The 25,657-nt window shown below is 38.6% G+C and overlaps 1 protein-coding gene across 1 annotated transcript in view; it reads right to left on the bottom strand.

Moving 5' to 3' along the window:
• The window catches only part of LOC140364812 (partitioning defective 3 homolog), a 554,921-nt gene that overhangs the window by 117,622 nt on the left and 411,642 nt on the right, over positions 1-25,657 (bottom strand). Inside the window, exon 21 of the mRNA XM_072451184.1 lies at positions 23,541-23,876. Coding sequence (XP_072307285.1) covers positions 23,541-23,876 — 336 coding nt within the window. The remainder of the gene's footprint in view (positions 1-23,540; positions 23,877-25,657) is intronic.

The raw sequence follows: 25,657 nt of genomic DNA, 5'->3' as shown, positions 1-25,657 counted from the left end.
GTGATGTCTTTGGGAGTAAGCTAACGGCTACGCGGCTTCTTAAGAGAATGCCACAAAGAGCTAGCAGCCTTAACGAATGGTGGAGATGAAATGTGCAGCCTCTTCAGCGCACAGCCGATGGACGCCCGCTAGCACGGTCGATCATCTCGTGAAACTGTCGCCTCTTCGCCAAAAACAGAAGTCTATGGAGATTTACCACGATTATGCAGCGGTAAAAGCGTAGCAATGGCGCCAATATCAAATCGTCAAACTCAATATAATGTGAATTCATTATTAAATCATTATGAATTTACAGATATAGTCAATGTTTTAAACGCACAAATTATGTTCAAAGCAAGTAATAACCGTCAATTAATATTTTCTAGAACCGAGAGGGGATGTGTCATCAACATCATTTTAAAGTCAATAAGAGTAGGAAAAGATTTAGCATTTCCTCTAGTGGGGTAAGATAACTATAAGGGAGGGAATAAAACATTCTACAAATTTAAGACATAGTTCAAATTTAAGACACAGTTCAAATATAAACATTAAATAAACTGCTTCAATAGCTACAGGCAAAACATTAGAGAGATATTCTTGTTTCTATTCTGCAGCTGACTTTATTATCCAGTCTTAGTACCAACTAATTGATAATCTAATTCCTAAACCCATAATCATGACTAAACCTGAATCCATTTTAATAATCTATTTGTTCATCATCAATTAGGTATTGCTAAGTAATGTGCAATTATTATAAAGTGTTACCAAAATGGTACACCTACACCTAACTGCACTTCAATTAGCCATAATGAAGCATAATTAATAAACTGTTTATTAAGAATGATTTAAGCTTAGTAACTACTAATCAGAGTGTTACAGTTAGGAGTTATTAAATTAAAGAACGCAACAAATGATAGTTTAAAAAATTAAAATCAAACCACCATCACTATTGCCTCTATGCTTTTACTACGATCAATACTATTTCTACTTCTACTTCTACTACTACTACTACTACTACTACTACTACTACTGCTGCCGGCGTGACGAATGGTGATGTCGAAATGCGTAAACTCTTCACAGCAAACCATCTCCCACATGTGACACTATCGTTTTACCATATCCCCGTAACAGATGTCTACGGAGATTTACTGTGATTATGGAAAGTCACAAGCAGGCAACAGGCAGAACCGTAGATTAGCCACGATCCAGCAAAAACACAGTCGCATTTTCTCTTCTGGTGCACCCTCCCGGCAGAGCATCTTTAGCCCGACATGTGCCGAGCTTTGTCGACAACCATATGGCGAGATTTAGAGGGCTGCGCGGCTGCCTGTGCACAATGAGGAGACAGTTCTATGAATGGGGAACATTAGAAGGGGTAGTCACGCTGGGGGACGTGTGGAGGGAGGAGCTTATCATGATGCGTCTCAGGTGACCTACATTGTGGTAACACCTACAACATAGATCTAAATGAAGAACAAGAGGTAATGACGTTAACGTAAAAAATATGAAATAATATGATGTACTTTGTTTAGTGAAAAATACAAGTTTCAAAAACAGGAAAATAAGGTTCCTTAGTACAGTAGGTGATAAAATAATAAGCAATTTGAGACATTTACTTTTAGCTTTTGTAGATGGCTTATAAATGTAAATAAGGCATTGACAAAAAACATGTGTGTGTTAATAAACCATTTACAAACGGTTTGTAAGAGCATTAATACAATCTTTATCAAACTATGTTCAATAACCAAGTGATAAATGTTATAAATGCTTCAGTGCAAACAACAAATTCTGGTCGACATCTTATAAATAGTTTACTCAGGAATCTTATTTCAAAGTGTTACCAATGTATCCAATGTTAATATTATTATGTTAATGTTAATAATATTATATTACTAACCACTTCTATTACTATTATTACCAATACAAATGTTACAAAACAACTGAAAATTTAAATTGAACAAAATGTAGATTTATTGCACGCTCATTAACCAGAAGGTCAGCAGGTCCAGTTAGTTAAATGTACATTTCTTTTGTCCAATTACACCACATCCTTTATGGCACCACGTGGATGTTTATGGCAGGAAAGGTCTGGACAATATAAAGAAATTAACTGTGAGGGTTTTTTAATGTGGCTACTCGTTGCATCTCATCTCATCTTTAGTTTATAGTTCAGGCGATTCAGTTTCAATCTAATAACAAGGAATTCTATGGCAAATATCGTATTATAATCCGATACCGATATCAATTACTTTTATAGTAATGCATAAGAATTATAAAGACTTTTACCATGGCATATAGACACTCGTTATTTTCACCACTCAAACTTGAACTCATCTAAACAAAACAAAAAATAAATCTCTTTTGAAGCCACTTTCTTTTTATAGAAGAAATGTTAAGTATTGATATTTATGCATGAGAATTGATACTTTTTGATACATTGTCAGTATCAAAATATTGTTATTTGCGTATTTCTATAAAAGAGACTCTTATCTTTCACAATAACAAATGTATGTAAAATGGTTCTAAAACTGCAATACGTGGATTCATTTCCAGATCATCCATTTATGAATTTAAAATCAAATGAATCAAACATTTTTGGTTAGTCTTTGTTTAGAGTAGTTCTATTTCAGACCTGGTTTGGACCTAGTGTTGACATAGAATGAATAGTTCTGTTTTGGAGATCAGGCGGTACTTGGAAGGCCAAATATTTCTTTACTTGGTACTTGTGAAAAGTTTGAGCATTACCGATCCAAACCGTCAACTCTCCAACATCCCAGCATATCCATGTGCTCCAGAACGACAAAAAACAATGACAGCTGCCACATCAAATAACAATTTAAAACAAAATATCCTATCTTTCAAACAGAGAAGTCCTCAAAATGCTGCTTTTATAACAAGTCAGCCGAAACATATGAATAACTCTCTGCGCTTTGTTTCAGCTTAAGCGCCGAGCGAAAAGGTTAGCGCTGTTTACAACTTCATTATCACCATTATGATCGTAAAAACCCACGCAGTCTTGAAAGCGCTGCTCTGGCTGAGTGTAAGTGAGTCTGACCGCCTTTGTAAGCCTAGAGTCCATAAAGTGACTGATGCTATCTCCGAGTCCATTTGATGTGAAGCCATAACATTTATCATATTTCAAACGCGCCCAACCTTTAACTTGTACAGCCATTACACAAATTTATTAAGACGTCACGGCAATATAACAGATATATTTTACCGTTCATTTGATATCTGGGGAGAGCAACACATTTAGCCACGCTGCTATCAAGCCATAAGCTGTTTGGATGAGTAATGGCTGAGTGTGGCTGGGAGAGGTAGAATGGGAAGGCAGAGTCGCGCGGGGGCATATTGTGGAACGGATACAGCGGTGACAGCGCGCAGCCGTAAAAGCAAAAACCATAAACTACTGTGAGAATGCGGGATTTATGTGTGGATGCGAAACAGCACTCGTGTGTAAGTACTGCAACGGAAAATACTAATGATATGGTAAAAGTAGCACAACTGCCACAGCCACTATTAGTACTACTACTTTAACTAGTATGCAATTTAACTTATTTAAGAAAAAAAAAGCAAAAATATACTGCTAAAGAATTCATATTTTATGTGCGGATGGGACAAAAGCAAGAAAATGGTATAGTAAAGCTAAACGGAATTGCTACCACTGCCATGGCTGTTACGATTAGTACTTTGAATACTTCTACTACTTAAAAAACGAGACAAACAAAAAACAACAATATGTAACTCATGTGTAAGCGCTGTAACGGAGGGATAATGGTATGGCAAAAGTTAGTAGTAGTGGTAATGAACTATATGCGTGCAAGTTAGATAAGATAAGCCTTTATTTGTCCCACAATGGAGAAATTCCACTGTTGCAACACAAAGAAGGTACATAAGTTTTATGTATTGAAGAGAAAGAGAAGTCTGAGAAGCCGTGCAAGTTGTGTAACGGAGGGATAACGGAATGGCATAAAGAAGTAGCGAATACCACTACTTCTACTAGTATTAAAGCAATGTTACTTCTATTACTGTAGTAAACAAAAGGGAAAAAAAGGAATAAATTATGTGAGAATGTGTGCTGTAATTGTAGAAAAAGGAAGTCTTAATCCTAATACTTCTACTACTACTAATATTACTACTGATGGAGCTCAGCAGTGACCACGGCCCACCACTTGGTTCCAGAATTAAATTTCACATTCATTTTCCTCATAGACGTGAAGATAATATTAATAAAAGCTTGTTCAGTGTTTATCAGCTTAAACCAGAACTATTCAACTTCATTTTCCTGAGGGACAGATTTTTCGGAGCGGCGAGGCCTCTGGGCCGTGCACAACACGCCACTCCTGAAACAAAAGTCTGGGTCGCACAAAATATCCCCAACAGGCTTTCAATACATTGAGTTAATGCAATAAAATAACTGCTGATAGATGGGACTTTTGTGAGAAATAACATACAACAGGATTTACCAATACTGACTTGCAAAATTCCCTATCCAGAACTGAACCGGAATTAAACACGGACTAGACTAGAACCAACCAGGTCTGAACACGGACTAACCTAGAATCAAAACAGGTCTAAAGCAGACTTAAGAACTAAACCAAGACCAAAACAGGTCTAAACAACTGTTAACCCAGAATTAAACCAGTAAACAAGATTATTATTTATGTGTGTGTATATTTGGAAGATGGGTCGTTGCCTTAAACTCTTCATCTGGTGTTTTTTGGACTGAAAACAACCAGATTATGGACATTTATTACCACACAACTAATTAGCTGCCATCATTTTTTAATATTTGAATTTTGTGAAAAATCCATGGTGAAAAATGAATAGAAAATGTACTCACACAACCGCAGTGGACAAATATAACAATAATTCATGCAGCCAACAGTCAGAACATCAGCAATCACACAATCTCACTTTGTCAGACATAAACAAGGTGGTTTTGTGTTTGACGATGGCCATATGCAAAGCTGACGCCGAGAATAATCAGCTATTGTCGTTCATAGAGAAATGAAAAAGCTCCATACTCATTTCCAGCACCACATCTAGTCCAACTCCACCTCCAGGCGCACCTCAGCGCAGACACAACAGCAGTAGCTACAGCAGCTCATAAAGCCTTTTAATAGGAGTCCCAGCGCAACACTAAAACAGAGCTATTATCCCGGTGAAGTCGGCGCTGGGCTCTTTGATGGAGAGGCCTAAATGACCCCCATACAAGTGCAGAACGGGGAATATTCTTTATGTTTAATCGAGTCGGGGAAGACGGAGGCGCGTTTCCAGGATGCCCTGTCTTGGCGGAACACTTACAGGCCATCAGAACAAGGACCGAGCGATGTGATGGGACGGGGCGGACGCACAGGTGCTGTTAGCTGGTAATGGCTAGCAATAATACAGAACATGCACTCAAAGGAAGGGGGATGCTAGTGGATGGGAGAAGAGAAGACTAAGACTCTATTTGTGGGTCTCGACGCCAAGTACAAGAGCAGCAGGAGGGTAAATATATCCAATCAAAACTAAAGATGAATAACTATAATCATCATTGTCAATGTATCCGTCACAGCGTGCACACTCACTGCTACTGCCATCTAGAGGACGAAAGCCACATGCTCACTGTGGGCTTGGCCACCAAACAGTCTCAAAACAAAGAAATCATCTTCTATAACAACCCCAAAGGTTCAGTTTGAAAGGAATGTATTACTGTAGTCAGGAGGGACCAGTGGAGTTACATGAATCACTCCAGACTGAGGCTGAGCTGTTTGTTTCAGGTAGTTAGCAGCTGGCTAATGCTAGTTTACATCAGCCTACTTGAAGACAATTTTAACAGGCCAAATGTCCCGCTGTTTTAGGTCAGTGCTCTTGAAAGCTTTGAGGGCTTGTCCCGTGCACAGAAGGCTTGTGGTCGAGGAAGAGCAGATGTAAATGTCTCCAAAACCTGGTTGTAGCAAGTTGCTGTTGCTTATTTAGTGGTTTCTGAGTACAACTGTAGCTAAAGCGTTACAGCTGCACTAATCGAGCAAGCTGCTAGTACAGAGACACTTTATTAAAATGTCCTTACATACATCCCTGCGCACTCAACACAAATGTTTCAGTTCTGTTTTAAGACATCTATAAAACGGTATATTCTTTTAGTGAGAGTATGCCATTTTTCGTTCCAAATCCTCTCATCTCAACCATTCTCCCAGTGGCAAATCGGATTTCAACGAGGGCCTTTGTAATTACAGGAAGCAGAATGGATGAATACGCCCCAAATCCAAGCAAACCAGCCAGAGACACATTCCGTCTGTCTTAAGCCCTGTCTTATATACGAGATCGAGTCGTGTAGGATCCCAGAACACTGCCAAGCAAATTTTGGTAAAATAAAATGGTATAGCGTGAAGATTATCGATATATGAAATCACACAATTAAATATCACTTGTTTCCATGGAGATGTTATATGGAGCCAAATGGATATAGAGAGGGGTTTTGAGCAATAAAAACACCTGTAATTGAATAAATGCAAGACAGAAAATGGAGATTATGTCAATTGTGGAAGAAACAATAACATTTCCATGGAGACAAGTAAACCCACCAGTAAATATAGTGTACCTTTAATGTAGATATAAATTGTCAACAGTGATGGTAACAAGTATGGTCATATCTAACTTGTATGTGTGTAATGTATTAGGCCCTCTACTTGTGTATAGTCGGCTTAAAGCAAGGAACTGTCAATTTTTAAATACAGAAGACCTTTTATTCATCTAAAATATAATGCTGAAATACTAAGCATTATTATAGTATTTAATTGGTTGCTCCCTTGTTCTAAAACTATAATCTGTAAGTGAAATATTGACAGACGAAGCATGGGAACATATATATACTCCCCAAAGGAAGACAAGGAAATCACATGTTTGAAAATAATTATGTTAAAAAAATGTATCACAATATTTTAAAACACCATGTATTTAATTGAATAAATATTTTGAACTTAAACATGGACAAATGTATCAAACACTGGGACAGGTACGATCAATACATTGGACATTTTATTTAATATTTCTTTTTTTTTCTTTTTCACTTTCTGGTCTTAGTCTCTTTGTTCTGTCTGTTTGTATAAAATATAAAAGAAGAAAAAACTTTCTGTAAATTTCAATTTCAATCAAAACCCTTTTCTTTTTGGCCTCTTGAATACTTTTGCTTTGGCATTTCATGCTTTAGAAATAAAAATGTTTCCTAAGTATAGAAAAGACACATTAATATAGCACATATGCAGCATCGTGAGTCCGAATCCAGCTCTGGACAATATGCGGCATGTTCTTACCCATTTCATGTCTCATTCCCATTTCACATTGTACTTTCCTGTCAAAATGCATCAGTCTGTGCTTCCTCATCTAGCAACAGTGGAATTACCATGAAGAAAGCTAGTTATTTTAGCAACATAGTGGGATTCCTAATTTAAACATGCAATTGTAATGAATGCAATTTGACCTCCAGATCTCCTCCATTTACATAAAATATTCTGTGGAATTTGAAAGTGTTTTCTGAGGCTCAGAGGGAGATGACCTCGTAAGCAAGATTAATGACGTAAATAAATGAATGAATACATGAAGTGTTCATGAAGCGAAATACAACTCCGGGTGTGTTTTTGCTGAGGGAATGATGTTATAACCTGGTGTAAATCTCAAACAAAGCTCATTTGTGATTGAATAAGAGAGGCTGATTACTTCTCCAATCCATAATACAATAAACTATGATACTGTGAAACAAAAAAATAAAGCACATTTGTGAGCCAACCATTTCTAGGTCTTGATATGTCCCATAACTATGATTTTGCTACTAATGATTACATTATGCTTAACGCTACAGCCTTTTGTACCTTCTCTTTAAACATGATCTTTAATTCAGCATGGACTTTATTTTTCTGACTTCCCATTTTGCTGTTGCACAAACTGTAGGCCCCATGTTGGCCCCAGGCTTTCTGTCGGCATCATGGCTTCGTTAAACTATCGCAGTGGGATTTTGAACCCCTCCGGCCACAGCAACCACACCAGCATCGCCTTAATTCACCTCACTCGAACTTGTTTGTTCCCGATACTACTCCGTGGAGGCTGGGAGACTTCCATAAGGCCACCATACGCCTGTAAATGTGCTCTTAGCTTTGTACAGTGCACTTGTTTGTCTGTTTTAATGCACCCTCGGTATCTCTATAGATCACAATGGAGCCACGAGTCTGAGAACACTGTCTGATGTCCACTTATGAGGGATGTTTGAGATTGTGTAATGGCAGATGTGATGTGGAATGGGTCATTTGTACCAGAAGAATTATGGTATTTGCTAATAAGCTACACTGTTTTAATATAATCAGTCATATGCTTGGTTTTACATAACATATCCACTGTAAAAATCATATTATTGGCCATTATTCCATTGTTGAACTGTTTGTACTTTATCGACTTATAATTTAATAAACCCTTCTTTTATAGCTTTATTATACAAAAAATAAAGACAAAACAGAGTCCTTACTGTGAGCGGGCTTGCATCTTGACAAACCTGTTACTTGGCCTGGAAAAGGAGAACTGTTATTACATTATCGATTTATTACATTGGAAAATTTGACAACATTCTGAACATTATTGGTTGTTACAGGCCTGTTTGAATCCTTACTCTACATAGAATATAATCTTGACTGTTATCTACTGCTGCTGTTCTTGTTACACTGCAATTTCCACATGTAGCTTAAAACAATGCACATAATATGGAAAACAAAAAGCAGGACTTCAAACCGGATTTCTGAGCATAAAAAATGGTATTGATGGTTAACATAAAAGGTTACAAGAACTCTCTCGACTGGCGCTATCATCAAAGTTGTGAAGCAAATAAATAAATAAACCCTTTCCCTCTAAAACGGTCCAATCAAATAAAGTTGGACTGAAAAAAAACACACAAAAAAGACATAAACACAAACAATTCCCGCAATACCACCTAATGACATCACAAGGCAGAACTTAACATTTGACGTTTTGGAGCGGGAGACTAAACCAACCATGAATACTCAATCATGTGTGAATAAAACTGCTTTAAGTGGGTGAGCGGTCATTTTTCCTAAACGTGTACAAATCCAATTAACTCAACAAAATGTGTCACCTTCAAAAGCTGAAACAAGTCTTTGTCAAGTCAGCAAAGTGAAGACAGAGGAGTGAGAGAATGTGTGGCAGTGAGAGAATGTGTGGCAGTCGCTGCTGGTGGACACGCTCCAGCTCTCGGTCACCTGCCTGCACATTCCTCACCTCGGCTATTCCTGGAGCTCAGTGTGAAGACGGCACAATGAACGCCGCTGTGATGCTACCGCGTTAGCGCCTAGCGACCGTGATTGGTTTGGAAAATTGGTTTCTCTTTGGTCTGAAGCATGTTTTTCAATAAATAAACATGGAATCCATGTGTAAGTGTGCGTAATGAATTTGTAATGGGGAAAACTGAGATTAAAAATAGTGGTATATTTATACAGCTCCGGTGGGGATTTTTTAGGATACTTGTTTGTTTATCTCCAAGTATTATTGCTTTGCCTGGAACTTTTTTTTTTATCAAGCATTTTATTCAATTGCAGGTGGTTTTATTGCCCAAAAATACCATGAAAAACATAATGTGAGTCTGATAGTGGGGACGCCTCTCCACAGATCTGGCCATTAACTTGCTCTGGTCACATTCATATTTAAGGCCATATTGTGTATTGTGGGACATTAAAGATAAAAGCAATGAGCTATCAATGGAGACAAACATAACCTGCTCCAGAAACAAATGCACCTTTAAATCTCACATCTGAAACTATTATTTAAATATTTATATACTTATTTATTATTACTTTGTCATACCAACCCTGTATGTCTTTCTATTTTATTCATGTTTCAGCTTCTAGTTTATAGATGATATTTGAAGAGATGAAGGATATAATACAAATGTTGATTGCTATGGAAACGTGACCAGATTTGCATCACTCTGAAACCCACTTGTTCTATCCATGGCTTTCAGAATTAGGACTGGGTAATATGGGGAAGAAAGAATACAATCAAGATTAATTTTCCTCACACTAATCAATTCCAAGTCTTATAAAAAAAGCACACATAAGAATTAAAATAGTAACATTTCTTCTGACTTCTGTAGTATGTTTCTACTGCCAGTATTGGCTGTTAAACCCCAACCACATCATTAACAATTAGACACGACTGAATATTGATTACTCAATTTTTCCATGTATTGCCCCGCCCTATTCAGAAAGAAAAACATTGCAGCTAATTCTGTTGCCATTAACACAAATATCGTACTAATCTTTTGAAAGGTGAAAAGCCCTCAAAATGTCGCCTACAGTAGAACGCCGAAACCCATGAATACTGTAACATTTCAAACTAAATACCTCTCTGCAAACCACTTTTTTCTTATCACCGTGCACTCACTCATGTTGTCAAGCACTACAAGCTTCAACCATGTTTAACTGTCTATTTCCTGCTCTCAAACGACATGCCCTAAGGTGCCTGCTCCACTAACGCGCCAACATTCGACCAAATGCTGTTGGCCGTTTTGAAACCCCGCCTACCCCGCAATGCCAAACCCAACCCCCTTCCCCATGTTCCCTTTGATCTGCTGGTGAAAATTCATTAGACCCTATATGTGTATGCTCCAGGCCTGAAATTGAAGGACGATGATAGAGTACGGTCTTAATAAGCTTGATTCGCTTGATTTAGGATCTGAGGTTAGCCTATCTTTCTCTCTTTCCCTCTCCATCCCTCCCTCTTACTCCCGATCTCTTCCCACCTTTCTCTACGTCTCTTTCTCCATCTCATTCTCTCCATACCTTGCTTCCAAACTTTTTTTCTCATACTCTCTCTCCCTCCATCCATCTCAAGCCATGTTTCCACTGGTTCGCGAAAGTGTCTAACTCTCTCTATGGCTCTCTCCCTCTCCTCTCCTCTCTTCTCCTCTCCTCCTTTCCCTCCCTCTCTCCTTAGATCGGCTTGCAGGCTGTTTGCTTTCTTAAATGAAGGTAATAGTACAAACGCTGGATAAATTGCCTTCCGCGCGCCCGCTCTCCTCGCATCCGTCCCGCGGGGGCCCCTCGCTCGCTCTCGTCCATGGATGGAGTGGAGGAGGATATTTCACTTGCACAGCCTGGTAGATAGATGAAGGGTTTTGTGTACATTTGTGGGATGAGCCCAGTATATTGGGTAAATTCGGACTCCATCAAATAGTGCAAAGCTCAGAGGGCCAGAGGTGTGGTATCAGTGTGTAAATGCATGATCTATTTCAAGGAAGAGATGTCAACATGTGGAGTGTAGATTCACTGCAAAGACATGACTCTCCACACGGGTACGGACACTTGTACCTTCTCGTTGTGAGGCAAGAGTGCTACTTACTGTCACTATGTCATTTTTCTTTTGTAGCTTAGCTGTTCAAAAGAAAAGCAAATAACAAATGCAAATTGAGTTCCGTTTCCATCTAAGCGTTCAAGTGCATAGCTGAGTGTTGGTTGCCCTGGTTACGGGAGCCGCCTGTCGGCTCATTGTCGTGACACCGCTGATGCTGCAGAGGGCGCACATTGCACATTCTGCTTGTTGGACTACTGTAAACTAGAGACGCACTTTCAATCTCTGGAATTTAGCAGGTTGTTAACACATTAATGATGCTATAGATATGTTTTACTATAGATCTGAAGGATTTGCAGCAAACAATAAACCTGATGGATCATTTTGTCTTTGTTCATCACCTGTGCCCGCTTCATGAGTTCATGCGACTAAAAATGCTTCAACCTTTCCAAATATAGCTTTAACTGTTTTGCGCATGAAACAAAATCCGCCTCAAGCAAGCGTATAAACCTTTATGCAAAAGTGCAATATTTGGTGGTTCCACCTTCCGTTACTTATACAATACTTAAACATGCGCATAAAGAATAAGGTGATAGAAATGCAGGTATAGGGAATAAAAACAAAACAAAAATGACCAGATCTTTCGGAGCATCGTGGCCTCTAGGCTGGTGAAATATAATATACAAAAGGCTTTAATAACGTTGGTCTGCAAAACTGCCAATCCAGAATCCTTGATTAAACCAGGACTAAACTAGTACGAACTGGGACTGAACCAGGTCTGTCCCATGAATTAAACTAGGATTAAAACAGGACTAGAGCAGAACCAACCCACATTTAAACCAGATCTAAACCAGGACCATTCACAGGCCTTGTGAATAAGGGGCTTAGTGCATGTCTTCCTTAAACCAACATTTCTCATCTATAAGAATAATATTTGTTCTGTAATGCCTTCACAAACTGTTCCAACGAGACTATTATATCTCCAAACGCATACCAGCGCTAACATGCTAACATAACCCACGCTAACCTGAATCCCCCCCCATCATTACACAGGCATCCCCCCCATGCAGCCTTTGCTAGCTAGCATCCAGGTGAACTCACATTTTATCCTCAATTAGAGGTGGGAAAGAAGCAGCAGCAGCAGCGTCGCACACATTCTCGCTGACATTAATTGCACTAGCACACAACCACAAGCAGAGGGACTAATGGCAAACCACTACAACTTGTCAGACCCAAACAAAAAGAACAAAACGTTGAAGAAAAAACAAGCTGGCAGGGATGAAATATCGCAAAAATAGCTCCGAACAAGAGTGGCTGCGACCTAGCACAAAGCAGCTAGCGGCGAGTTGGTAAAAAGTCATTAGTTAGCGCTAATGTATGCGTCGCAATAAAGAAAACAAGCCTTCCATTGCGAGACGTATCAATTTGACTCCCTGGAGGGTAACTAAGAGCGCTATTAGAAGACGCAAGATGTAGTACAACATTTGTTTACCACTGAATTATTAAGAACCAGCGTTTAATCAAAGGCACACACGGCGGAGTCAGAAAGTGTTGGTAATCCGCTGTTGATTGAAGTGAAAATAAAGGCTATAAAATCAGGCACACTGATTGTTAATTGCGGGTAATTACAGTGACGTTATGAGAAGGAACAATAAAAAAAGAGATTAGTGGTGATTGGGAATGTATAACGTTTGATTGAGCGTCTTCAGATGATCGTCTCGGTCTTGCTATTATGTTGATGGAGTCATTCAACGGAATATATAGAGATAATTGCTAGCTTGCAAGATTGGGTTTCGACAGTTAGAAAAGTTGTGTCATTTTGAAATAAAGTTACACATATTGGAAAAGAAAATTGGGCCTGTTGGGAACTTTTACTTTGAGCCTGAAAGAAAGAGATGTTATTTGGTACTGGTTTTAAAGGGAAGGAAAACGTCTTGAACCTTTATTACTATTAAAGACTCCTGGATGACTGGAGCATTACATTAATATCTTACTATACAATGTTTTGTGCAATGAGCTTGATAATCAATACTAATTTAAAGCATTTAGTAATTTTCTATTGGACTATTTATGAAGTCAGGACTACACTACACTTAAACAAATGTGTATTTAATTTGCTGGTGTAAAGCAATGGACAATGAACATAATTTTTTTTCAAATATTATCAGATTTTAGAATAAATGCAGACAAAACAAGTTAAATGTTATGTAAATTGTACAAAAAAGGCCTGTTCTTGTTTTTGTTTATTTTTGTGTTTGTTTTTTTATTTATAAAAAAGAAAAGAAAAGAAAAAGGTCAGTAACCCATAGAAGTTAATCACAAGAGGCCATCTATGTCTATTTTTTGTCAATAATATGAAGTAGGGGACTTTATCCTACTCCTATTCTTACTGTAGAATGCATTAAACATTCTACATTCCCATAAGAAAGAGAAAAAAAAATCAATGAATTAATACAAATCTAAAACACCTTATGCTAAAGGAAGATTATGCAACATGAAAAGAGATTTCTGCTCGCAGGCTTGGCTGAGTCTATCTGCCATTAACATTTCACACAGAAGTAAAAAGCGGTGGACTTTCTTTAGAGTTCAAATGTCTCTATCAGCTGTATAAAATCCATCAGCTCCTCCATAATCTCATTTCAACTTCTGAAAGTGAAGGACATAGGATTCAGAAGCACTGTTAGATGTTAGAACTTCAAGCTAACGCCGCATCTCTGCCAGCTCCTTCTACTCCAGCTCCTGCGTCTCGCCTCGGCCGCAGACACTCTGGTGTAAGTAATAAGAACAGCAGTCAATCAAATCCCACTTCCAAGCCTTTGCCCTCCTCTTCCCCAAATCCCAACCATGGCACCTGTCAGGCTGTCGCGCTCGTGGGGAGGAAGGAGCGGAATACCAAATGCACCCCGCCTCTTACATAGCCCCTCCCCCTCTGGCGGGATGGAGGTGATGACTTGTCAGCTGCCTGTCGAGAAATAAGGTCAGGCGCTTTAGCTCGGTTTGACTTGTTGTTGAAGGTGTAGAGTGAAGAAATAAACGCTCCAGCTGTTGTGATTGATAATAAATTATTATAAAATTCAAAGTGAAAAATGGGTAAAGTGGGGCAGTCAACTTTGATCCTTTTGATGTGCTTTAAAATCCTTGCACTTTTATGATTTATTTATTTTTCTTTTACTTATCATTGATGTGTGCTGAATTAAAGGTTGAATGGACGATTTTTTTGGCATAAATTTGAGTCTTATTTCCTCGTGGCGTGGACTGCCGATTAGTCCTGCCACGTATCAATCATAAAACGCACCTACCGCTCACCTGCAGCCGTGTGCGGCTCGTCCCCACGTTTCCGCGTGCCTAAGCGCATTGATCTATCATAATATAGTTCCCTCAGTGTACGGGGCAAAAGGAAGACGGAGAAAGACAGTTTGAGCTGACGCAGAAGTGGACGGAAATCTACAGGAGACGAGAGATGCGATGTGATCCGTCGCGCTAATAAACAAACGCACGTGTGTGTTGTATCAGTCCGCACGGGGAGTGGCATGCGCACTTCTGCCTGCGTTCTCAAATCGCCAAAAAATCGTCCATTGCGCCTTTAAAGATAAAGTTTTGGGGCGATGAGATTATTTTGTGAAATGTGAAAAATGATTTTATGAAGGTTACAAGTAAAAAAGTGTAAGAAAGCCCAATGACATACAGTACCGGTATGTAGGTTTAAATGATCATCTGTGGACTCTTTAACTGTCCCACTTAATCTTTTTTTCTTTCTTTCTTTATGTAGTTGGTTTATTAAGCGTTGGTGTGTAATTTTTAGATTTTTTTTTTTGTGTTTGTACATATATATATATATATATATATATATATATATATATATATAACTATATATAAGTTAACTTTCCTTAAATGTCATAACTCCACAACCAAATAATCAAAAATGCAATATTTCCTGATAAATCTAATCTCCAGTGGCCCACAATAAAACAATATTGGATTTATCAGAGTATTATTTATGTTTATTTGACAATGAGCCGTTCACCAAACTCCTTTTGCCTGACTGCGATTGCCGCCCTTGGATTTGACTGAGGCTGACAGCGCTGTCAAAACACCAGTGGGGCTGCCAAGGCTAATAACACGCTAGCTGCTAATAAATTGTCAAATGAGCTTTGGTGGTGCCGCGATCCCATTGAGGAGCAGTAAAACTCAATACGGCAAAACGAGGAGGGGAAAGAAACGCTTGAATCTCGTATCTGGGAAGGTTTATAGGCTCAGGTCTGACTGGGACATGTTTTACACAAAAGTTGACCTTAGTATAAAACATTACTGAGGCCTATTAGAAAAAAAATTGAGGGTAAATTGTGTTTTTTATCCATCTGTGGCCTTCTCTTATGAAGTATGGAGAAGGAAAGACCTGGGAGCGTCAGTGTGTTAGCGGTGAATGGGTTTAAAATGGACATAAGCTACAAAATGATTCTATTTTTTGTTTGCTTTCAACTTAATGTCCAGTATAGACCCAAATGCAAAGATTAGAAAGAGATGAAAGAAATGCACTATACTATTCAGGAAGCAAAAGTCCAAACTTAATTAAGGTAAGACACTGCAGAAAAAACGATACATTGAGATTTAATTTGAAACCTCTTCAGTAGTGCAAGAAAAATGCATCACAAGTTTTTCATCATGTAATAATTTCATATAAAAAAAAGGCTAAAATATCACAATTATTAGCCGAGACAGATACAACTGGTCAATTGATGAAGCCAGGTTTAAATGTATTTCTCTATTCGTTAACATATAAGAAATATATGAGATATAAAAATAGAAAATAAAACGTAAGGAAGGGATTTTGGATATCTTTTAATTTGAAGAAAAAAAAATTACATTTTTTTTTCTTCTTTTAAAATAAAACTTAAATAAATCATGATTAGAATTAGACTTAAATAAACCCTTAGGGGATCAAAAGTATGATTGATCCATTCAAATCTTGTTAAGTTGAAGCCTGTAAAGTTTGGTGTGTGGGGAAAACAACCTTTGAAGTTACAACATTCCATATAAATCTATGAATACAAATGGATTTAATGAAAGAATAAAACATCTTAAGGTTTCGATTGAACAATGTCGTGGACGCTCTTATTCTCAAAGTAAAAAGCAGCAACATAAAAAACAAGTGCTTGGTGACGTTGCCCTGGTCCTGTTCCATACATACCGCTCCATTAGAAGCCGCCCTAAATAGCCTCTTATGACTCGAGTATCCGTCCCTGGCTTTAACCTTGTATTGCAGTAAACAACCTCATGAGAACCTGCTCGGCCAGCGCTGTTTTTAGCTCCTCCGCCTCTGTCGTCGTGGCTTTCAGATGTTAAGATCCTGATTAGTTCGAGCGAGCGCATTTGGCCGTGTTTTTCCCCCGCGCTGGCACACAAATAAAGGAAGGTTGTCTGCAAATTTCAACTCAATTTACCGCTGTTTGCAAGCTCCCTGGAACCAATTCTACAAGGTATGATGTGTGCTAGCGCCGCCGAGGTCATATGATAATCAGCTGATAGCTTTAATCGCCAGTGGAAGACGGTCGGTTCGGCGTGGCGTTTCGGAATGACGCGCATTCTTTGAGCTCACTCGAGGTGTCAGGGCGATAAAGTCAAAGTTGTGGTAAAAATGAATTAAACAAAAACAGCTTGAATGCTTTTTGAATGCTATTTGCTTCAATTTTCACTGATTCCAACTACTCTCTGCTAGAATGGACTTTCCTTTACCACGTTGATGCTGGTTAACCCAACCTTTTTTTCCTCTAAAAGACCAATTCAGTCCTTTTTATTTTCTTTTTTGAGGACCATTTGATGGTGTAAAGCCTGTAACAAAAGGCAAAATGCATACAACCGCTTATCACTCATGTTTACTGTTTATAGGGTTCATTGGCTCAATATATGGCCCAGTTTTGGGTCCAGTGGTTGGGGACCTCTGCTATTACTACATTTTTACTACAATGCTGCTGACAATACTGATATAACTATTGGGTAACGCTTTAAAATAAGATTCTGTAGTAAACTATTCACGTTTATGCACTTATAAGGCCTTTACTAGCATTTGTATATGGCCCATATAGGCTTTATTGGACAGTGTTTGACAGAATCAAACTCACAACGCTCCAGCCGGCTTCACATGGAGCTTGGCATATGTGCTTCCCACACAGCCACAAATCGTCACTGAACTATTTCCAATACCTGGATATTTTTTTTTGTTTTTTAATTTATTTGACAGGGACAATGCCTTATAACGCTTAGAAACAAATAACTAGTGCTTATTAACGCCATCAATATTTAACTACGGAACCTTATTTTAAAGCAACACCAAAGATGGTAAATTCTGCTACTACTACTACTACTACTACTACTACTACTACTACTACTACTTTATATACTGCTGAAATTCTCCTTCTACTAGCAGTACTGACACCAAAGAAAGTTCAAATTCAAATACTCTCTAATGTCACTAGATTGTCACAAAATTATTAAATAGAGAAAGGTGAAATAGGATTTATTCAGGGTCAAAAAATAATGTTTGAGTGTCCAGAAAGTGTCCGGCACAATGACACAACAACTATAATCTTTTGAATAGCAAGGATGGAACCACTGACCACTGAAGCTATAAGAAGTTAGTAACAGAGAGAAAAGTACTGCGGTCCCATTTCTTCAATGAATAAAATAACAATAGTATACACAAGTTTTAACGCTCCTTCATTCACTCACTCACTCCCTACACTAATACACAGGCTCTGCTGAAGTACCTTGCCCAAGGACACAACAACATTACGCAGTAGTAGCGCAGAGTGACTTTCCACCTCTACTCGCTGTTTATATGCAAAAATGACAGCGGATTGCAATTCCCCTTGTACCGCTCCCTCTGTATTGGACAATAAAAAGTTCCATTAGGTTTCATTCAGAAATGCAAATCACTGTTTATATTTGTTATGACAGAGAAAGTGACTGCCACGCATTTCAGGCCCGGCGCTCTCTTCTCTTTCCCTCGCAAATTGTAAATAGAACGCCTCTGAGCTCAAATAGCACCAGTGTATGTTATTATATCTCAAAGGCAGCGAGACAAATATTACTGAAGCTGCAATACACAAGATATGCAAATGAAGGAGGGGCCGCAAACACTGGGTGCCTGTTTCAAATCAAATCGGAAAAAAACACTCGCGAGCGGCTAATCCGGGCCCTGCCAATATTTTTTCCATACGGCGCTATCACTTTCTCAAGGCGCACGAGCCCAAACTCGCAGCGCGCTTGTATCTATAATTAACATAGCACGCTAAGCTACCAATGCTGAAATAAAACTAGCGGAGGTGACAATTTGCAACAGGCATGAAAGCAAGAAGGAGGTGATAATAGTGTTTTGGAAAGCCAGGAATTATGTATTAGTGTTTGGTGTAGTGACTCCGAAAAATATGATACATTTCGAGGTCGGTTTTAATGCGTCTAAATGTAAATGGAGTCTCGGTGCGTTTAAAGTGCCTATGACAGCTCGGATGACTCATTGAACTAAAATAATAAGATAAATATTTTTAAATTATGCTAAAAATAAACAAAAAAATTGCAAAAAAGCAAAAAGATTTAGGTTTATAATTTACTTCCTGTTTGTAACTGATGGCATCAAACTAGGAAATTACCCGGCAATACTAATATAATGTCATTTTTTTTGTTTTACTTTGACAATCAACAATGTATGAGAGCACTTTTATTTTGGTGAATTAAAGTTTATAGCGTCAAACAAGTTGTTTGTTTTGTGTAAATTATGCATAAATGTGTGATGTCATGTCACCTGTAATTTTTTTTCCACAAATAGCTACTTTATTGGTGTAAAACTATAATTTATATTTACAACAGGTATAAATACACCAAACAAAGTCAAAATGAGAACTCGTAAAAAAAATAAGATGCACATTGCACTTTTGATAACAAAGAAGATTAAAAATGGTATTATAAAGATTTTTTTTTTTTTTTTTAATTTATTGTGGTTTGGTCAAAAATAAACAAAAGGTGCTCAACATTCAAGCACAAAACAAAATGCGAGATACATTGTTTTTTGACCAGGTGTAGGCAGAAGCCAAGTTTGAGTTAGCCTGATGTCAAACACATGAAGAGTTTAGTTTGAGATGCTAAATACTACACTCACTCCATATTCTGATGCTTGAGTGTGATACATGTATTTAACAGTAGTGATTCATAGATATTATCAGACACAAAATTCTCCATCTTTGCCCATTGCTCAAACTCATGCACTTGGCTAGCCATGCCCTATATTCAAGTATAAAACCAGAGATTACGTGATATTTGTCATTTATTTCTTCCTTAAAGGTGGTATGGACGATTTTTTTCAGCAAATGTTTTATCATATTTCCTCGTGGCGTGGATAAATCATTTGTCCTGCCACGTATCAATCATAAAACGCACCTATCGCTCACCTGCAGCCGCGTGCGGTTCGTGCCCACGTTTCCGCGTGCCTAAGCGCATTGATCTATCATAATATAGTTCCCTCAGTGTACGGGGCAAAATGAAGACGGATAAAGACAGTTCGAGCTGACGCAGAAGTGGACAGAAATCTACGGGAGACGAGAGACGCGATGCGCTCCGTTGCGCTAATAAACAAACGCACGTGTGTGTTGTATCAGTCCACACGGGGGAGTGACATGCGCACTTCTGCCTGCGTTCTCAAATCGCCGAAAAATTGTCCATACCGCCTTTAAGTATATATAAATGTCATTAGATTCTTACCAGAAACTTAAAATCAGAAAAAAATGTAAGTTCGCCTTGAGCACATGAGAGTTTTACACAAATTGTAATCTAAAAATATATAAAGTTTACAGACTTTTAACAAGTTTATGACCAATTAACTAATTATTTGCCCACAAACATTTTTTTGGGGAAAAAAATAAATAATAATATATTTAGAAATAGCAATGAATATCTCAAGTATGGTTAATAACTATTTTCCATTTTCTTTCAACACACATTTGAATACTTTCTGTCACTTTTCACCAAAACTTTCTTCAACAAACACACTTTTTTAATTAGCCATTGAATCATTTGTGAGATTATGTAAATTGACATATGCACCAGCACTTGTTTGTGGAGGTCCAGGGTTAACAGGGTTTTGGTACTTTATTTTAATTTCCATTCGATTGACTTTCATCTTTCACCCAAACAACACATGGAAGTGTTCTGTGTGGGTTGAGATGTACATAGTGGCACATAACCTTGTCTGGACACTAAACCATTTAAAAACCTGCAGCAGACACCGTCCTCTCTGCCTCAGTCACATGTGGTCACATATCTTGGCTGGGAAAGGTCAGGAGCCCCGAGGTGATGGCTGTCAATCACACAGGCAGGGGATTATCCTGGTTATGAATAACATCCTATAAAACGAGCAGGGCATCCTCCGGGGAAGATCTCTGCTGACATGTCACACCAGCAAGAAGTCCGCTCGGAACTCAATATGGGCCTCATGGTAAGTGAACTCCTAACTCAATCAGGGCTCGGAGGCTAACAGGCAACACTGGCTAATACTGGCTAATACTGGCTAATACTGGCTAATACTGGCTAATACTGGCTAATACTGGCTAATACTGGCTAATACTGGCTAATACTGGCTAATACTGGCTAATACTGGCATTCAGAAGAACATATTCTATCCAGAAAAGGAGAAGGTCTGACTAAAAAACATGGACAAAATGATTTCAAAGTTCTATCGATATGGAAGAGAAGCCCTATTTCTGTGCAGATGGTACAAGGATGCAGACTCTCCTCCCTCTACTGTTGCACTGAGGAGTGAAGCAGTTCTAATGATGCTAAAAACAAAACCGTATAGCTTCAAAGTTGATTTACATATTTTTGTAATCCACTTGAGTCTTGACATTTGAAAACCGCACTGAAGAGCACTTCCTGCATCACCCTCTCAATTCTATCATAATGAACTAAAATAGAAAAGTAGACAAACCCGACTGGGTGATTGCGCTCCAGTAACGCTCTCTCAGCCTTTTATAGCAGAAAAACAAACTATTTGTTTTTTGAGAAACGTGCACATAATGTGCTTTGTGTGTTGGTGGATGAGAAAGATATCTGAGCTTTTCTCTAAACTGGATCCAACAAAAGTATTTCTAGGCTTTGCTGTTGTGATGCTTTGACCAATCAGCTTCTTTCAGGACTCAATTTAGTGTGCCACACGCTTCTGGTATTAGCCAGGTCTGTCATCAAAATGTACATTTTATTGGAAAGTACACACATTTTCTGGCAACAAACATCCATCTCTGTGGATTAACCAAAACAATGTTATAAAGTAAAGCAAAGAGCCGTGGATACTGTAGGTTTAGAGAAGTTTGGAATTAATGCTGTTTAGCATTAGCATCTTCAAGACTCTGTTTGAACATTAGACTGACTGTAAATCCTATGATGTATAAGAACATGATCCCGAGCTCTATAGCGACGGACAACTTGGGTATCTTTGTTTTTTCCCCTTAGGCTTTATCAACAGGACAGTATTGTGTGAAAAGTGGATAAGACTGGGGAAGGACATTGCAACAAACTGTCATAAGCCGGATTTGAACCCACGACGCTGCAGGATTCTTTTCAGTTGATGGAACCTGTAGCAAACCTATTCCTAAACAAGCAACATACAGTCTGGGAATCCAACTCCAAACCCGCCGTACTCTCTACTCTACTGTTCCCAACTTTCTTTTCTAACCCTTTACAATCCTCCTCCTTTACGTCACTTTATCATTTCAGACCTCAAAACCTGCTATTGCCCTGTTGTTGCATCAAATATTCCTGTTGACACGCCGGTTATGAGCGCTCCAACCCCCCGGCGTGCCCGCCATGCGCCGTGACTGGTGACTGCGTGCAAAAACAAGGAAGCGCGGGGGACCGGCGAGGATTACCTGTGATCCGAGGATAATGAAAAAAAGCCAAGCAGACTGAAATTAAATTCGAACACGGCGGCGCTAGCATCACCGACTCCTGCTGTTGTTTCAGCTTGCCGGCGGATCGCGGAAGGGGGTGTAGGGTCTCGCGGGACAACGGCAAGGTGATAGAAATCCAGCGCGAAATTCATTGTTGCTTGGGAGGCATGTGTCGCGTGTGATAAGTAAAGATGAACAAGCGGAGGTGTATGCATAATGGATGGAGCGCGGGTGGAGGAGAGGATTGTGAGGCGTAAACAAAGGACCGGAGTCGGTTGGCGATGTTTGAACGGACGCGCGAAGGACGAGGGGAAGTTGTTAGTGAGGACAAACTATGTAAAATCAACTTTTATCATATTTTAACCATGCTATTATAGTCGTCCCTAATCGTTAGCTCGTTCAGAGTTGTATTACGGTTTCTTGACACAGTCTTGCTTGAGCGTTCGCCTCTCGTCGATCGTCAATAAGTAATAGAATTCCTACAGACACCAACAGATTTAAGGTACGTTTTATGGTATTGACTTATCCTTCAATGCAGCAACCTGTTCAGAAGCTTAATATGTCTAATTACACACATCTTAAACTTAGTTACATCATGTGTTCACAATAGCTTCAATAGCCGTAATTCAGCTTCAAAGGCCGGATAAGCCATAAAATAACTTAATCGATATATGAATTATTTGGATTATTATGGCAAGTTCACAAATTTACCATAATAATCTTGATATACAAAGTCACATTCCCAAACAAATAATAATCAAATTCAGCATTTGTAGATCATACGTTTAAATATTTATTTTTTAATGTATACAAGTACAAAATATTACGATATTTTTTTTGCTCCAAAAAGACTTGATGCTGAAATATTTGCTCCTTCCCACATAATCAACATGGCATTGAAACAACTGAATATTTTTGACTTATTAAGACATTTCATTGACAGAAAGAGGTACAAGTCCATTGGAAATTTAAACTTTGATAAACTACTCGAGTTTCAGAAGCTAACAACTCAACAACAACAACAACACAATATAATTTAGGGCTAAAAAAGAATACAACTTCTCAATTCCGTAAAGTGAAACCCAAAGCAATCTGGAAATACAGTATGGCATCCAGTTCAGGGTCAAAGTTGCAATTCCACATATACAATTGCTAAATAATACCACAATTGGAACAGCCATTGGAAATACAGCAACGCTCAAACTTCAGCGCACTCCAACGATCAATTGCAAAGACTTTACACATAAAATCCGCCAGTTTTCAACACACCAAACCACAACTCACAACTGCCGCTCCTACCTGTCCTCAGCAGCAGCAGCAGCAGCAGCAGCAGCAGCAGGAGGAGGGCGTCCGTTGCGGTGCTTGTTGACCTGGGCGTACACGGCCTCCACGGGGAGTCCGTTGTTGCCCTGGCTGTGGAGCGGAGTGGGCGGGCTGTCGGGGCTCTGGGGCAGGTGGTAGTGGTGGCTGTGGTCCAGACTGCCGCCGCCCACGGAACCGGAGTCCAGAGAACCGATCCCGGCGTAGGTGTGTTCCTCGTCCGAGCTGAAGGCGGGGCTCACCACGTCGGGGATTTCGGCGTATTCCCGCTCCTTGGCTTGGCGTTCCCGGAGTTCACGTGTCTTGGCTTGGATTCTGTTGGATACATGGAGAAGATGGTGATCAAGAATTCAACGGTTATGTCCTCATTATGAAGTTGTTTCAGATAGAATGAATAAATATAAGATCATAAACTACATATGTAAGCGTTAAGCACCAAATACCAGTAATAAAACATACTATTTCTCCTGTATTCTACTCTCAGAGGGGGAAAGCGCACGTTTTTCTACCTTTAAGAAACATTCAAAACAGACGCCCCAACTAGATGTTGTGTGTGCCAGGGATGGGAGTATCAGTATTGTTGGTATTGATAGTGTTATGCTAATATGAATAGTAATTAACAAGTGCATTAGGCATCAAATTCAATAGGGTCATTTCTTCATTCAGCTCCACCAGCAGCATTTTGGACTGATCCATCCGTCAGGTGTTTTTTGTCCTTCAGATTCTCTTTGAAATCCTATTTTATACATATATTATTTTAAAATGACCTTAATCATAGGGTTAGGCAAGTATCAAGCATTGGCCATGGTATCAAAAACATTCCCCCCAAAGTACTTGGTTACTACTAATAAATAATAAACACATAATTAAGTATTTATTCATACCAAAAATGTTGGTATCGCCCATCCCCAGAAAAAAAATAGGTTTAAGAGTAAGTGTTGCATTCTAATTTGATCTACTCAAGCAACTGGTTAAAATGCAATACGATTTGGTGCAATTGGAATTGGTGCAATACATATTATTGCAATATAAGGGAATGTGCAATAGGACAAAGTACATTATGAATCATGCAATAAAAGGTGTGTGCGATACAGATGAATTGGGATCTAGTTTATTTAATTTTTTATTTGTCAGGGACAATTTACAAATGTCTATGTTAAAAGAAAAGATGATCTGCAACTTTCCATCAGCACCAGCCCAGGGCAGGTGCATGGCCAATACCAACCACACATTCACAAGCAAACGTCACACGAGCAAGGCGGGTGAAGTGTCTTTCTCAAGGACACATCGAGGACACATCAAGGACACATCAAGGACACAACGGATCAGAATTTAGCAGCAACTTTTGATAAAACCATCCAGTATTTGAAATTTTCAATTCCAATTCAAAGTAAAAAAGAAAGAAAAAAGACAAGTCTTGCAGGATAAGAAAACCTTCACAGCTTAAAGAGCACTACAGTCCTTCAATGCAATGCATGAACAATGTAAAGTAACAATAGTATGAAAATAAAGTGAATTCTCTGAACTACTCGGCTGCTTTAAAAAGACAAATGGATTTCTTTTTCATACACCCTGTTATTCTAACCAATTGAATACATTTTATATAGCCTTATATACACTTTTTACACTTCCAATTGGTTGTTAGTGCTGAATAACACACTTATATAAGGGCATTGCTATAATTTGGTGCAGTTTGAGTGATTTCTCGCGCTCTCAAAAGCCTGAACCACACACCTAATGCTTCTTCTTTTAGACTTTGAAAATGTAGCATCTCTGTTGCTATAGAAACACATGTTTTTACTGCTAGAACATTAGCACACTTGGGTTTTACAGATGTTTTTGAAGTCGTGAAGAAAGAACACATCAAGTGCTTTAGAAATGTTCCAAGAAATTTTTTTTATTTTATTTTCATTTAACACATTTTACTTTGCTGTAATTTAATGTCTTTACTTTTTAAACCTGAAATGTAAAATAAAAATGTATTATTATTTTCGTATCATAGCCAATGTTGATGATTCAGTAAAAAATAAAAAAAACATTATAATTGTGTAATCCTGACCTATGGTATTTGTGGTTTCAGTTTCTGTTATATACAA

The sequence above is a fragment of the Eucyclogobius newberryi genome, unplaced genomic scaffold, assembly GCF_026437365.1.
Source record: "Eucyclogobius newberryi isolate DKJ021-1_F unplaced genomic scaffold, fEucNew1.0.hap1 SCAF_18, whole genome shotgun sequence".
Lineage (NCBI taxonomy): Eukaryota > Metazoa > Chordata > Actinopteri > Gobiiformes > Gobiidae > Eucyclogobius > Eucyclogobius newberryi.
The sequence above is the reverse complement of the archived record's forward strand: the minus strand, read 5'-3'. Positions and strand labels throughout refer to the sequence as shown.